General features: G+C 36.9%; 1 protein-coding gene across 1 annotated transcript in view; it reads right to left on the minus strand.

Moving 5' to 3' along the window:
- The window catches only part of dus1l (dihydrouridine synthase 1-like (S. cerevisiae)), a 42,120-nt gene that overhangs the window by 13,296 nt on the left and 13,286 nt on the right, over positions 1-15,538 (minus strand). Inside the window, exons 6-12 of the mRNA XM_039739321.1 lie at positions 15,386-15,468; positions 14,930-15,033; positions 11,551-11,695; positions 10,817-10,913; positions 8,527-8,615; positions 654-805; positions 382-419 (exon numbers count right to left, since the gene is read on the minus strand). Of these exons, the coding sequence (XP_039595255.1) occupies positions 382-419; positions 654-805; positions 8,527-8,615; positions 10,817-10,913; positions 11,551-11,695; positions 14,930-15,033; positions 15,386-15,468 (708 nt within the window). The remainder of the gene's footprint in view (positions 1-381; positions 420-653; positions 806-8,526; positions 8,616-10,816; positions 10,914-11,550; positions 11,696-14,929; positions 15,034-15,385; positions 15,469-15,538) is intronic.

The following is a 15,538-nucleotide window of genomic DNA, read 5'->3' on the forward strand; positions in this document are numbered from 1 at the left end:
AAAATGCTTTCTGTTATGCTCTCTATGTTCCTCTCACCTGAAACTACACTTGAACAGACAAGGCTTTTAACATTTCAGCTCTTTTACTGTAAACAGACCTAATATTCTAGGAAACAACTAGCCTGGGAAGAGAAACTGCATTAAATGTTCACAAACAAAATTCCAGACAAATCATTAATTATAATGTCTGCAACAAACGGAAATATCCTATAATTGCTATAACCTTTTATGCAATAATTTCACATTCAGAAAAATAAATAAATATTCTGTATAGCTTATATATTTATAGCTTACAAAGCAAGGCTAGCAGATTATACGAACATAAAAAACTGAAGTGCCCACAACAAAACTGTTACAATATACAAATAATAGAAAACTTACCTTTGGATTTCCGCAATGTTCACATTTGACATATTTAGCTATTCAGAAAGATACAATAAGACAGCACATTAGAGGGACAATTGATATCTTGCTAATCAGTATAACATATCTTTAAATGATGCAATATTTCTCTTACAATGAGCACTGTAATAAAAAACAAGAGGTAAAAATTAAACATGTTGAATCAAATTGGTGAGCTCAAGTGAGAAAGCTACCAAAAACACAATCACTGAAGCTAAATGTCTTAAAAAATAAACAGAAAAAAGACATACGTTTCTGTGTCGAATCAAAATTCTTGTGTGGGTTTCTCGTTTTCTTCTTTAGCTTGTTTTTTGATACATATTCTGTGCAGCCTTCTTCTTCTTCCAAAGCTCTTTTTGCACATGGCTTTCCTTCTCCATTTTCAATAAGCAGTTCCTTGGGCCTAAGATGGAACAGATATTTAGAAACACAATTACAAAAAATGTCTTTCTTGATTTGTGTGTAAAAGACTTAAAGACTTCCTAGATTTCATAATTCAAATTACATGAGATAATGGTCTCTTCTTAATAATGATTTGCTTTAGGAAGTTCGTCAAGATTTAAACCTGCAGTTAGTTAAACCACTGAAAACAACCAAAGCAAATGTTACTTAAGCCCCAGTGAGACCTACATGGCTGTCATCAGCAGGTCACGTTTTCTAGACTTGTACCACTGTTGATTAATTGACGATACAAAAAACCATAAGACTACTACCCAATATTTAAAGGAAGTTCTAATGCAGTCCATCTTCACATACTGCTATCAGTTCAATACAAATTTCTAAATTGATTTTAACTGTTTGAAGAGACAGTGGAGGTTGTGGCTGTTACTTTTTTTTTTGTTTGTTTCTCTATATTCAAACTTTGTTATTATTTTCTTAATCTATCTTGTATGGTACACTATTAATAATCTTTATGCAACTCAAAAAGGATAAAAAAAATGTCAGAAACAAAAATAAAGCATGTTGATTGCTTTTGTGATTTTGGCTCATAAAATTTAATCTTACAACAAACATCACAAGAAGCATTTATGTCCTGTTATCATTAATGAAAATGCAAGTTTGTTTTCCCAGACAGTGAAGTACATTTCGCGTCTCTGTTCAACTTCCATCCAGTGTAATTTGTAACAAATTTCTCTCATGATTGAAAACAAACTCTTTAGTCCTATTTATTTCAACCTTCTACACTTCAGAAACTGCAATGTATATGTGCCCATAATACTGTATTGTTGTTTATATACCATTTTTATACACTTCAGTTATCTTTCTTGTTGATTAGTTTGCATCGGGGTCTGCAAAGGCGGTTCAGAAGGGCTGTAGTGGCTGCAGGTTTTTGTTCCATCTTAATTGCTTTATTAGAAACTAACCCTTGCCATTACCAAATCTCATTTAATTGTATGGCTTCTTACTGTCTTCATTCTGCCATGTCAGCTCACTCTTATACAGGAGGTCCTCGGGTTACAACGTTTCGAGTTTACAACGCTCACTCCCATAAAAACTTATAAAAAATTGAGACATGAGAAGGATTTTTTTACACTCATTTTTTCTGTTACTACAGTGTAGTGTACAGTACAGTATATTTATGTCCTTTTCTTTTTTCTCAGGCTTAGATTTTGTGTTATTATGTTCTAGATTATGATTTTGCAAATGTGTTAAGATAGGTAAGTGACTTAGGCTAGAGTGTGTTTCAACTTACACCAAAATTCGGGTTACATCACTGTTGTAGGAACGGGACTGTGTCGTAACCCGAGGACCCCCTGTATTGTGCATTTTTTCCTTTCCAAAAATATCATCCGAATGACTTGTAGCCTGAAGTGGATAATGAATCTGCAGTTCTTTGAATTTTCTCCTTAGTTTCCTTCCTAATATTTTATTAAACTAGGTACTTCACGCTGAATACAAACAAGTATACATGGAAACAAGGTAGAGGGAGAACTGCTGGTTTCTTTTTCATTTGTATCTCTATGGACTCAGAAGGAGAATGAGAATATTTTAATGACACGGATATGGGGATGAGACTAAATCAAGATTTCAAGCCAAAGTTGTTACCAACAGTCCAACCAATCAGTCGACAAATTCAATACTTTAAAAAAAAAAAAAAACATCAAAAAACTCTAATACTAAGAAGCAAGATACAGTAGTTAACCAGGAAACATTTATGTTGCAAAAGTCACAAACTAACAATATTTTTATCCAGTTTCTGATACTACGATATGTATGGTGCATCCTTTTACATTTCACCCCTAATGACACATGCAGCATGACCCCTGGATGTCACCCACTGCAGTGCCATAGCTACAGTGGGTATGGAAAGAACTCTTTGTTATATTGCAGCCATTTGCTAAAATCATTTAAATTATTTTTTTCCTCATTAATGTACACACAGCACCCCATATTGACAGACAAAAAAAAGAATTTTTGAAATTGTTGCAGATTTATTAAAAAAGAAAAACTGAAATCTCACCTGGTCCTAAGTATTCAGACCCTTTGCTCAGTATTTAGTAGAAGCAGCCTTTTGAGCTAATACAGCCATGCGTCTTCTTGGGAAAGATGCAACAAGTTTTTCACACCTGGATTTGGGGATCCTCTGCCATTCCTCCTTGCAGATCCTCTCCAGTTCTGTCAGGTTGGATGGTAAACGTTGGTGGACAGCCATTTTTAGGTCTCTCCAGAGATGCTCAATTGGGTTTAAGTCAAGTGATGAGCAGTGCCTGGTTGTCTCCACACACTGAGGAGAGGCAAGACACATGACAGCCCGCATGGAGTTTGCTAAAAGACACCTGAAGGACTCTGAGATGGTGAGAAATAAGATTCTCTGGTCTGATGAGACCAAGATAGAACTTTTTGGCCTTAATTCTAAGCGGTATATGTGGAGACAACCAGGCACTGCTCATCACTTGTCCAATACAGTCCCCACAGTGAAGTATGGCGGTGGCAGCATCATGCTGTGGGGGTGTTTTTCAGCTGCAGGGACAGGACGACTGGTTGCAATCGAGGGAAAGATGAATGCGGCCAAGTACAGGGATATCCTGGACAAAAACCTTCTCCAGAGTGCTAAGGACCTCAGACTGGGCCAAAGGTTTACCTTCCAACAAGACAATGACCCTAAGCACACAGCTAAAATAACAAAGGAGTGGCTTTACAACAACTCTGTGACTGTTCTTGAATGGCCCAGCCAGAGCCCCGACTTAAACCCAATTGAGCATCTCTGGAGAGACCTAAAAATGGCTGTCCACCAACATTTACCATCCAACCTGACAGAACTGGAGAGGATCTGCAAGGAGGAATGGCAGAGGATCCCCAAATCCAGGTGTGAAAAACTTGTTGCATCTTTCCCAAGAAGACTCATGGCTGTATGAGCTCAAAAGGGGGCTTCTACTAAATACTGAGCAAAGGGTCTGAATACTTAGGACCATGTGATATTTCAGTTTTTCTTTTTTAATAAATCTGCAACAATTTCAAAAATTCTTTTTTTTGTCTGTCAATATGGGGTGCTGTGTGTACATTAATGAGGAAAAAAAATTAATTTAAATGATTTTAGCAAATGGCTGCAATATAACAAAGAGTGAAACATTGAAGGGGGTCTGAATACTTTCCATACCCACTGTACCTCTAAAATAAAGGGCAACAGCCAAGGTCAAACAAAATAGTTTTGAAAATAAAAAAAATATAGATTTTTTTAAATCATTCAACTTCTTCAGGAACCATTCTAGAATTCTTCAAGTAATAAAACCCCAGAATGGATGTGCACTTTATTCATAACACTTAACAAATTCTCATAAAAATGTAATAAGAGGCATCAGACATAACAGAATCGTTTTGCTAATAAGGAGCATTTAAAAACAGTGACTGCAGATGTTTAAGATTAAACAAAGCAATTAAGGGTGGGCAAACTTAACAAGCAAGACAATGGACATGAAGCAGGAAAACACTGCTTGAGTAACAAGTGCTTCAACAGCAATAACTGAATTCTTATTAAAAAACTGGGTCAGAACAAAAACCTGAAGCCACTACAGTCCTCCAGGACAGACTTTGACAATATAAACCAGACGTGTGCAGTTAACAATTATGTATAAATATTTGTTGGAAACAAAAAAATTGACTTGTTTAATCATTGCAACATGATCAAGGTCCTTCCTTACAAAGACTAGATGATAAGAAACAACATAAGCAAAAATAATGGTTTTCATGCCTTCAAAAACTCACTGCCACAAACACACCAAAAGTAAACCAGTTTCAAACATTTGATTCATCAATGCTTCAAACCCAGTTATGGGTTATGGAGACTGCATCATACCAAGGCAGCACCAAGCTCAAGGCAGGGGCCAACTCTCCGATTGGCAAAATTTCCAGTAAAGGACAAGGCCTAAAAAATGAAGATTCATTTGAAATAGAGCCTTTCTCATCGAAAATAACACCATTAATGCACGCAAATGCCAAGAAAGGAACAGTGCATTGTCTCTGCCTTCACAACTGGAACCTAACACATAAATGTTTGTTGTTTTCTAAATGAACTGTGTTAAAATACAAAAAGTCATTTATTATATGAAGTATGCAAAAGATATTGGGTGCAATACATGCCAATGTAGAACCTCAGTAGTAGATTTTCTTTTCAGAAAGTGTTTAAGAATGGGTCTTGGTTCTAGTTTTGCTTATACCATAATAAGGTTATAATCATACACATGAAACACTTCTGTGACAAGGATAGAATTATTAAGTATGTCAGCATTTTTATATTGTACCTTTTTATTACCAAGAATGATGTGCATTTTTTTTACTTAGCCACTGGGGTTTGACCAATGAAACACTGGATACAGTTTAATATTCAGACCAGCTTATGTCATACAGTCCATGCGGAAAGTATTTACGGCGCATCACTTTTTCCACATTTTATGTTACGTTACAGCCTTATTTCAAAATGGATTAAATTCATTTTTTTCTTCAGAATTCTACACACAACACCCCATAATGACAACGTGAAAGGAGTTTATTTGAGGTTTTTGCAAATTTATTAAAAATAACAAAACTGAGAAATCCCATGTCCATAAGTATTCACAGCCTTTGCTCAAAACTTTCTCAATGCACCTTTGGCAGCAATTACAGCCTCAAGTCTTTTTGAATATGATGCCACAAGCTTGGCACACCTATCCTTGGCCAGTTTCGCCCATTCCACTTTGCAGCACCTCTCAAGCTCCGTCAGGTTGGATGGGACGCGTCGGTGCACAGCCATTTTAAGATCTCTCCAGAGATGTTCAATCAGATTCAAGTCTGGCTCTGCTCTGGCTGGGCCACTCAAGGACATTCACAGAGTTGTCCTGAAGCCACTCCTTTGATATCTTGGCTGTGTGCTTAGGGTTGTTGTCCTGCTGAAAGATGAACCGTCGCCCCAGTCTGAGGTCAAGAGCGCTCTGGAGCAGGTTTTCATCCAGGATGTCTCTGTACATTGCTGCAGTCATCTTTCCCTTTATCCTGACTATTCTCTCAGTTCCATCCCCACAGTATGATGCTGCCACCACCATGCTTCACTGCAGGGATGGTATTGGCCTGGTGATGAGCGGTGCCTGGTTTACTCCAAATGTGACGCCTGGCATTCACATCAAAGAGTTCAATCTTTGTCTCATCAGACCAGAGAATTTTGTTTCTCATGGTCTGAGAGTCCTTCAGGTGCCTTATGGCAAACTCCAGGTGGGCTGCCATGTGCCTTTTACTAAGTAGTGGCTTCCATCTGGCCACTCTACCATACAGGCCTGATTGGTGGATTGCTGCAGAGATGGTTGTCCTTCTGGAAGGTTCTCCTCTCTCCACAGAGGACCTCTGGTGCTCTGACAGAGTGACCATCAGGCTCTTGGTCACCTCCCTGACTAAGGCCCTTCTCCCCCGATCGCTTAGTTTAGATGGCCGACCAGCTCTAGGAAGAGTCCTGGTGGTTTCGAACTTCTTCCACTTACGCATGATGGAGGCCACTGTGCTCATTGGGACCTTCAAAGCAGCTGAAATCTTTCTGTAACCTTCCCCAGATTTGTGCCTCGAGAGAATCCTGTCTCGGAGGTCTACAGACAATTAATTTGACTTCATGCTTGGTTTGTGCTCTGACATGACCTGTCAACTGTGGGACCTTCTATAGACAGGTGTGTGCCTTTCCAAATCATCTCCAATCAACTGAATTTACCACAGGTGGACTCCAATGAAGCTGCAGAAACATCTCAAGGATGATCAGGGGAAACAGGATGCACCTGAGCTTAATATGGAGCTTCATGACAAAGGCTGTGAATACTTATGTACATGGGATTTCTCAGTTTTTTTTATTTTTAATAAATTTGCAAAAACCTCAAGTAAACGTTTTTCACGTTGTCACTATGGGGTGTTGTGTGTAGAATTCTGAGGAGAAAAATGAATTTAATCCATTTTGGAATAAGGCTGTAACATAACAAAATGTGGAAAAAGTGATGTGCTGCGAATACTTTCTAGATGCACTCTAATTGCTTTGCCTTTCCATTATAAATGAATGTACATGGCTTCAGCTCCCTTTCAGATATATTATTTCAAAAATAAAGTGACTAGATACTGAACAGGCCACCACAGTACATGCCTAAAGCCTTTTTTAGAAAAAGAGTATAAACAATCTAAAATGACACAAAAAGCCACATATACACAAAAAATAAAACAAACTATAAAATGCCACCATTCCAGCATACTTCAGTTTTTACCAAAGTATGAACATACAAATACAGTACATAAAAAGTTAATATTACCAGCAACACAATTAGATATCTATTTTAATATCTACTCAACACAAATAAGAATTAACATGCAAGTCCATATAATAAAAAATTGTAAAAATCTCATGTCACTGATAAAGTAATCAGAAGAAAACTTAAGTGAATGACATTTTATTGTTTTACTTATTTGTGAGAATAAAGATCAGCTGCTATTCAAGCTGGTAGGCAATTGTAAGGGATGGGTGTCCCAGCATTCCCTTTCCCAGTTGGCAGATAAAATGAGAGGGTGGGAGTTACTGCCTCCTAGGGCCAAGTGTTCCCCCAGTATTTTACCTCTGGTGCAAGTCCCATTTGGACCCCTGCAGGTATTCAGGGTGGCCGCTAGAAAGTTTTGTTTAGAGTAAGCTCCTCTGTCATATGGAGCTTCTAAAACCAGTGCTGATGTCAGTTAAAAGAAGCCCTTTATGTCACTCAAGTAAGTTGGAGTCAGGGAGGAGTGCAGGAAGAGAAGAAAGTAAAATAATTGTAGAGTGTATTCTGGATTGTGTAAGATGAAGAAGAAGCCTGTAGAGGGTTATTTTGTAAAAATCAGAAGGTCATTTAAACTGGGAGACAGAGTTGGTCCAGATGTGTCTTGGGTTTGGAGCCTCTGGGATGTTCTCTAAAGGCCACATCATGCTAAAAGTTAATAGACTAGAGTCTTGTCTGATGTTAAAATCAGTCTCACATCAAACCTGCTTGAGAGCTTCCAGTTAAACTAGCAGGTTTACTTTAATAACAAACATCCATTAGAAATACATTAGTAACAACATTTTACAAAAGACTTGTGGTTCCTACAGAGTTATGAAGCATGTTAAAAATACTTAAAATGTGATTATTAACATTTATTCAAAGCATTGTGAGAAAGTACCGTAGAAGAACATGGCTCTAATTAAAAAAGCACTTACCTTGGAAAAGTCATTATATTTTGTGTTTATTTTTCCAGCGTATTATCATAAAGATAAAAGACCACTGTGAGGCAACAAATTATTTTTTCTCTCTCTCTCAAGATGAAGAATGTAAACAGTAATATAAAACAAATGTGAATAGTTTTCCAACACATACTTAAAATTACATTTTGCAGAGACAATGCTAAAGGCAAGCACTGACTGTGGCTCCATTATTTGAAAACAAATGGCTATTTTTTGCTTAACTCAATTAAAAGGGAAATAAACATATTTATACTAAAGCTGTATGTAAATTGCTTGTTCCTAAACAGTGTGGAAGGAATTGTATTTGTAGAGGTGTTCAGACTGCACTATTTCCAAGTTAATCTCAAAGCAGAAAATTAAACCACTCCAGGGTTAAAATATTTAGCTCCTCCACCCTGTGCCAAAACTCTAAAACTTCATTTCAGTGTTAGTCTCACCCTGGCCGAACATAAGGCTGGCAGATCCAGTGAGGGAGAGGCAGTCCTCCAGCTGGCTTCATACCTTCCACCAAATTTGCCATCTCCTCCTAGAATCGAAATCACAAATTGAAGTGAAATAGTCAGGCAAGGTGGCGTCTAGGTGCACTAAAAGAAGCAGCCTATAGCTTCAAGGTAGGTCAAGAATTGGAAGAAAGAAGTTTCTTTAGTGTTTGTTCAGTATAATACAGTTTTAAAAATGTAGCCATAGGCACAGCTGCAGGAAACTGAATTTAAATACTGAAATCGTTGCTGTCGGTTCACTTAATGCCCAGTGGTTCTCCATCTTTCCTCCCACAGCCCAAAGATGCATGTATAAAGTTAACTGGCAGCTGGCTCAGAACAAGTGTGGGTACAGAATATATGTGAATGTGCCCTGTGGTAAACTGAGCCCCAACCAACGTATATCACTGGGCAAGCTGGTTCCTGCCTTCTGCTCAACAAAGTATGGGTAAGCCTCCAAACCATGTGAACTCTGCTTTTGAAAAAGGCATCTTCAGACCATGGATGACTGTGTACAACTCTCAAACACGGGTGCTAAATGGTTAAGATGCTGGGCTTAAAACCTAGATTTGTTGTCTTAACCCTTACTGCTGACTCAGTGGTCCTAAATTAGAGACATTCTGTAAATTTTACTGTGGTCTTGTCCTTGTAAAGCTCTAGGTATGTAAATGTGATAAAATGCTTCTAAAATGGTGCTGGCCAGTAATAAGAGGCCACCCCAAAGCTGCTAACTGTCACATAAATATGAAAATGCCAACATCTGCATTAAAATCAGACAGTGAGCTTATCAATTCATCAACACTGACCACCAGCAATAACAAAAAAGAATGCATTTCAAGTTCAGGTTTAAATTTACTGTCGTGTGTTCACAACACAAGGAGATTATTACCTGAATGTCTCCAACAGACATACATGGATAGACTTAATACACTGTAATATGGTTTATAAATGAACATATACTTCTACTAATATGAAAATAATGAAGACTAAATATGTGCTTTACATGCACTTCCATTTGCCAAAAAACTGAAGATTTCATATAAAGGTATCTATTTACTGTCTTTGAGAGAAGAAGGCAAACTCAGTCTAACAAGGACAGAAAAAAAGGGGAAGGCCCGGATGCACAACTGCAAAGCAGAATAAGGACACAGTGTGTAGTATGAGAAGTAAATGATTTATAGCTACTCAGTTGGCATTCTCCTTAAATACATGCTAAATCCCAATGTCATTTACAACAAAGAAAAGACACGCTGTGATATTGACCATAATATACTTTTCTGTGTTCTTCTGCCCATTTTGAATTATTCTTTTTATTTGCCAGTATCAGTTATGGCGTTTTCTTTGAAAACTTTGCCTTTAAGGCCAGTAACCGGGAATTGTCTTTTTATCTCTGCAGAGGACACTGGGATTTGGCATGTATTTAAGAAGCCAAATGGGGACCCGTAGGGTGTTTGTTTCTCAAACTAGACTCTACAGATGTGCTTATCCTGTTATGCAGTTGTGCATCTGTGCCTTCCCCCATCTTTTTTTATCCTGCTTAGATTCAGTTTGCCGTCTTCTCTCAAGACAGTAATGGACACCCTTGTAATGCATCGTCAGTTTCTTGGAAGTCTGTCACATGGTATAACCTTCATACAAGAGATTGACATGTTTCTTGAGAAAGAGGTTTCATTTTAGCCATTTTTAACCCAAAACTGCACGTTAGGGATGCCAGTATCTTGCACCACAACAAAAGACAATTTACATGTTTTATTTTCTGTCCTCCCTGGTCATTATAGGACCTTACTTTATTCTTTGTTAATTAGCATTGCCAAATTTTTATATTTTTTTCTTTCTTCATCTTGTAAAGCACTTAGAGCTACATAATTTGTATGAAAACGCGCTCTAGAAATAAATGTTGTTGTTATTGAACAGATCAACAGGTTTCAGCATTGCTAGTGCAGTTAGAGGTTTCTGTAATAACCAATCGACACTTAAACATAATTAAGGAGAACGTAAAGGAGTTTACCATTAGGACTGTTGCAGAAAATGTGGCTTTGCACTCATATGGTAGTAAAATATTTTAAATCAGTCCTTTCAAGCAGTAATATCCATTAGCAACACTGAGGTGTTGGGTGTACTGTACTTCTAAATCAATTTAATGGTATCTTGATAAAAAGGTATCAATTTCTTTTAGAAAAATGAACATTTCTGAATGAAGTGTGTGTATATTTACAGGATGTCTTGATAACGCAAGTGGATTCCATACCTGACAACGTTTTTTTAGTTCTCTATTAACTTCTATAATTCCTTCAAGACTTTTTGCCTTGGCCAGCTCATCTCGAAGTGTCTGGTGAATCTGCAGCCTAAGAAGTAGAAAAGTAGAATGTAAATAACAGAATGTAATGCTTACGTGTTTAAGTACTTTATCAAGTATTAGTATATCTTTATATTTATGTTAGGCGGGAGTCATAAGATTAAAAAGATATGGTGACTTTGCTACAAAATAAACACATGGAGTGATCTTCAAAAGAGAAATTCAAGTACAAAAAACAAAGAATAAACAAGTAAACCTGAGTCCCCCCCAAACCCCAAATATAGTTTAAAGCTGCACTCTTCAAAGATACGAAGTATAATTGTTCACAGTCTTCATTGGCTCAGGCTGGCTGGGTGCATACTGTATGTGATTGTACCCTGCAACTGACTGGTATCCCTTCTTGTACATTTTGCTTCTGGGACAGTCTTCAAAGCACAAAGGCAATGTAAATCAAAAGGTTTATATACTGAATGGATGAATCAAGATAAAAATGATAATAAACCATCTGTTGAATGCAGCTGTAGCTCATGATGTGTTGCCAGCTGACTAAATACAATTTAAAATATCTGCACTACAAATGTAGCTCTGTAGTGTGGCTATTTTAATAGAAGCACACAGAAAAGCATAGAAAAATGTAACAAGTGAAGATTAGGATATCAAAAAAGCATTACAACGTTAAGACTTACGTGTGGTGCCACAACTTGAAAAGATGAGCCCGGACATAAGAGAGATTACAGGGGTGTTTGTGGACAACTTCCAAATATTCCTCAGCCATTTCCCAAACAGGAGGATTTCTTCCCTCAAACAGGGCTGGATTATGAAGATTACCTTCTGCAGAACCAAAGGTGAGGCTGTTGAAAACATGCTTAAATATTATAGAGGCACTTTCTACTGGGCAGGGTGACAGCTAACAATTCTGCCATCACTGATCCTCAACACAACCTTCACAGACAAGGGGAGCATTGAAATGGCAGATGTTGTGTTCTGCCAAATTTCAAAAGTGTGCAAAAGTTACGGCAGTGGTTTAGACATGATGATGGGTCTTAACTAGAACAACATTAAGAAATGCAAATCTTGACTATCACCTTATTTGTTGTTAATTACACAAAAGACTCAAATGCTTTTTACCAAATATTAAAGTACTATGACAGTGGCTATCGTACTAATTTAATAAAAATATGAATTATTATAAAGTATAACCTCACAACCAAAAAAGCAATGCTATTATGTTTTGTTCTTTTAAAGCTTTTCCTACTTTCATGTGGGGTCCCTACCATGTTGTTATTATTTATCCTATAAAAACAGATTTGCATATGATATTTCATTTGCTTTCATTTTCTTGGATAGAAAAACTGTAGTAATTTTACCAGGAAAAACAAATAAATAATATAAAATTAACAGTGATGCTATTATAGCAAATGCCACAAAGAAGTGTATAATCATCACTTATGAGCTAATAAAGAAAGGAGTGAGGATGAACTTAACTAAATGACATGGCCTTGAGGCGTCAGTTTTTATTATTAAATATTCTGGATGTGTCTTTACCCGAGGTAACTTATAAGATCAAGATGCTCTATATTTGTTTACGACACATATTGGTTTTCACAATCTGAGCACAGGCACGTAATCTGCATTGAAGTTTGAGACATCAACAGTATTGTATTTCTCTTGCAGCATGTTTACACTTATACATTTTGCAAAATTGCTGAATACCACTTGTATACTAACTGATAATTTGTTTAATTATGGAGCACTGAGTTTACCAACTGTGAAGGAACATAATAAAAGTAAAATGAAATTGAAATTCAGAGACAGACAAAACCCTTAGCATCACTTAATAGTGAATGTTAAATAAAAGTAAGTCTAATTCCACCATGAGGGGTGTTTTTTGTTATTATTAAGTTGTATATTAAATTGCCATTTCCAAAAATGATTTTTTTTCTCCCAGAAGTTAACACAAACATTTAAGATTCTTGATGGTTACAGTTACCTTTCAGCTGTAGTTTTAACTCACATTGTTCTCAAATTAAGGGGGCAGCATCATAGTTTACAAAAAAAGGGAAGAATGCAATTTAATAACAAAACAAATGTATATGACCGGTTTCCTCCCACAATCCAAAGACATGCAGGTTAGGTGGATTGGCGATTCTAAATTGGCCCTAGTGTGTGCTTGGTGTGTGGGTGTGTTTGTGTGTGTCCTGCGGTGGGTTGGCACCCTGCCCAGGATTGGTTCCTGCCTTGTGCCCTGTGTTGGCTGGGATTGGCTCCAGCAGACCCCCATGACCCTGTATTCGGATTCAGCGGGTTAGACAATGGATGGATGGATGGATATATATGATTACCTTGCAAGGTGTGAGAAAAGAGAAAAAAAAATTCTATATACCAAAACTGCCTTAGACAGAGAGGGGTCTCTTCAAGAAAGCAGGTTTATGTGAATTTTCCCTTGGGATTAATAAAGTATCTACCTACCTAGTTCAAAATCCGGTTAAAGTAAGTCAGGATTCATGGAAATTAGGCCAACTCCATTCCAGAAAACTTAAATTTAATCAAATCTGTGTTTCTGGAACAGATTAAGCCAGAATTACAAGATCCGTGAGGCCAAAGATGCAAATGCTTTTGGAATGGCTTTAGGATATTTGCCTGATTACTAGAAAGAAAGATTTGATGAAACCCAGCTCAGTTACTGGGGCAATCAATGCCCTGAAACTAACCTGCAAATAGCAGGTTTAACATGAAGGATTACCTTTTTGAGGTCGTAATAATTAAGAACATCCAATCATAAGATCAAAGGTCGTAAATGTCTGGTCAGAAATGCTGCACTATTTAAGAATCAGATAAAGCGGACGAAATGTTGAAAATGTCATGTTTTGTAATTACCAGATAATATGCGGTTCAGTGAAGAAAATACAACATAACATAACACAGTCATTACCAGAACAACTCTATGTATGCTAACACTTAATTTCGTGGGTCTTAGGCCTTTTGCTATCATTGATATTGAAAAAATGGAATGCAACAATTTAACACAAAGTTTACATCGATTTCACACACTTATTCTTGCATTGATTTTTCTCCATATCATCTCCCTTTCCTTGGCAGATGTTGCTGTGGTAATGCTCCTCTTTTGAAGGTATACAGGTAATTTTCATGAACCACCACCAGCACCGCTTGCTCTGCTGGCTTGACAGTTTTTCCTTCACAGACTTGTCATCCATGGTTGATTGGCTGTTTAATGCTTGACTCATAAGGGCTTATAAGTTTTGCCATGAATGCACATATATTGAGAAGAACCTATCTGGGATTGTGTGAGCGAACTGAAATCCGGTGTTCTGAAACCGACTAATACTACTGGTGCAAAATCACACTAAAGCATGTTGTAATTATTTCTGAGATCTACGATTATCTAATCTCTCTTTTTTGAAACAGGCACTAGATCTCCTTTTATTTAACAATAATGACAAAAAATGTAATAAAATGCGAGGTGTGTAGTTGGACTGCTAGGTAGTTACAACAGACAGTATTTGTAATTGCCATAGCTAAATAGGATTGTCATTGTACAAGCTGAATCTAGAAAAAAAAATTGGCTAGATTAAAATGGCTGTCAGCACTTCAGAAATTATTGTGCTGCCTTCAGTGAGCTGTCTTCCTCAAAGTAAAGCAATTACTTCATTAAGTTACTCTTCTCACATGTTTCTACATGTAAGCACAAAGAAAGTGTTTTTTAGATAGATAGATAGATAGATAGATGATACTTTATTAATCCCAAGGGGAAATTCATTTAAAATTCAAAAATGTATTTATTATTGCTGAATTGTTCCTCTGGAATATGTACTGACTGTAGCTTAACTTCACACAATGAAAAGTAGAACTTATTTTTATAATGAAAAATAATCAGAAAGTATGGTTGGCTGAACAACTTTTGCAAATGTCTATTTTTTTCAAGTGTGGTAATAGAATCCTATATTATATAACAAAAAATAGCAGTTAAACGTTCACACAGTAGTCAGTGATGACAGCCTCCTACACACAGCCAGCACATGAGGATTCACTAAGAAGAAGATGTACCTGCGCTCATTACACCCTGAACCCCAGTCTCCTGGAGGCAACGCTCCACATCAGAAAGATACTGGATGTTACCATTTGCAAAAACCGGGATATTCACTGCTTTCCTGAGAAGATAAAAATGTCAAACACTTCTTTATTTGGTTTAGACTACTGTTAAATTTAAAGTTACAAATGATGAACTTTAAAATTACAATTCAAGGAAAGGAGATAATAAAAGTGTTCAAAATATTACTACTGTGCAGTCAAAAGAAGAGACAGTGAACATTGCAGATTCACTGCTGTAAATTTATCACCATAAAGAAAAGATTAATTTGGGGCAAGTTAACCAACACACCTGTGAAAAACCCATGATAAATTCATAAACAACATTTGTTAAATAGAATGATCATTTACATGTTCATTTATCATTCTTCAAAAATCACTGAAAAGTACTGTAAGTGGTTAGCTGAAACACACCTCACAGCTTTAATATGATCCCAACTTGCCACTCCAGTTAACGGCCCCTTCTGTTCCTTAGTTCGTCCATGAACTGTTAACAACTTCATGAAACCAAACAAAATATGAAGAAGTTAGAGCTCAGTCAGATTCCACACAGACATATGTAAAATA

The sequence above is a fragment of the Polypterus senegalus genome, chromosome 17, assembly GCF_016835505.1.
Source record: "Polypterus senegalus isolate Bchr_013 chromosome 17, ASM1683550v1, whole genome shotgun sequence".
NCBI classification, from domain to species: domain Eukaryota; kingdom Metazoa; phylum Chordata; class Cladistia; order Polypteriformes; family Polypteridae; genus Polypterus; species Polypterus senegalus.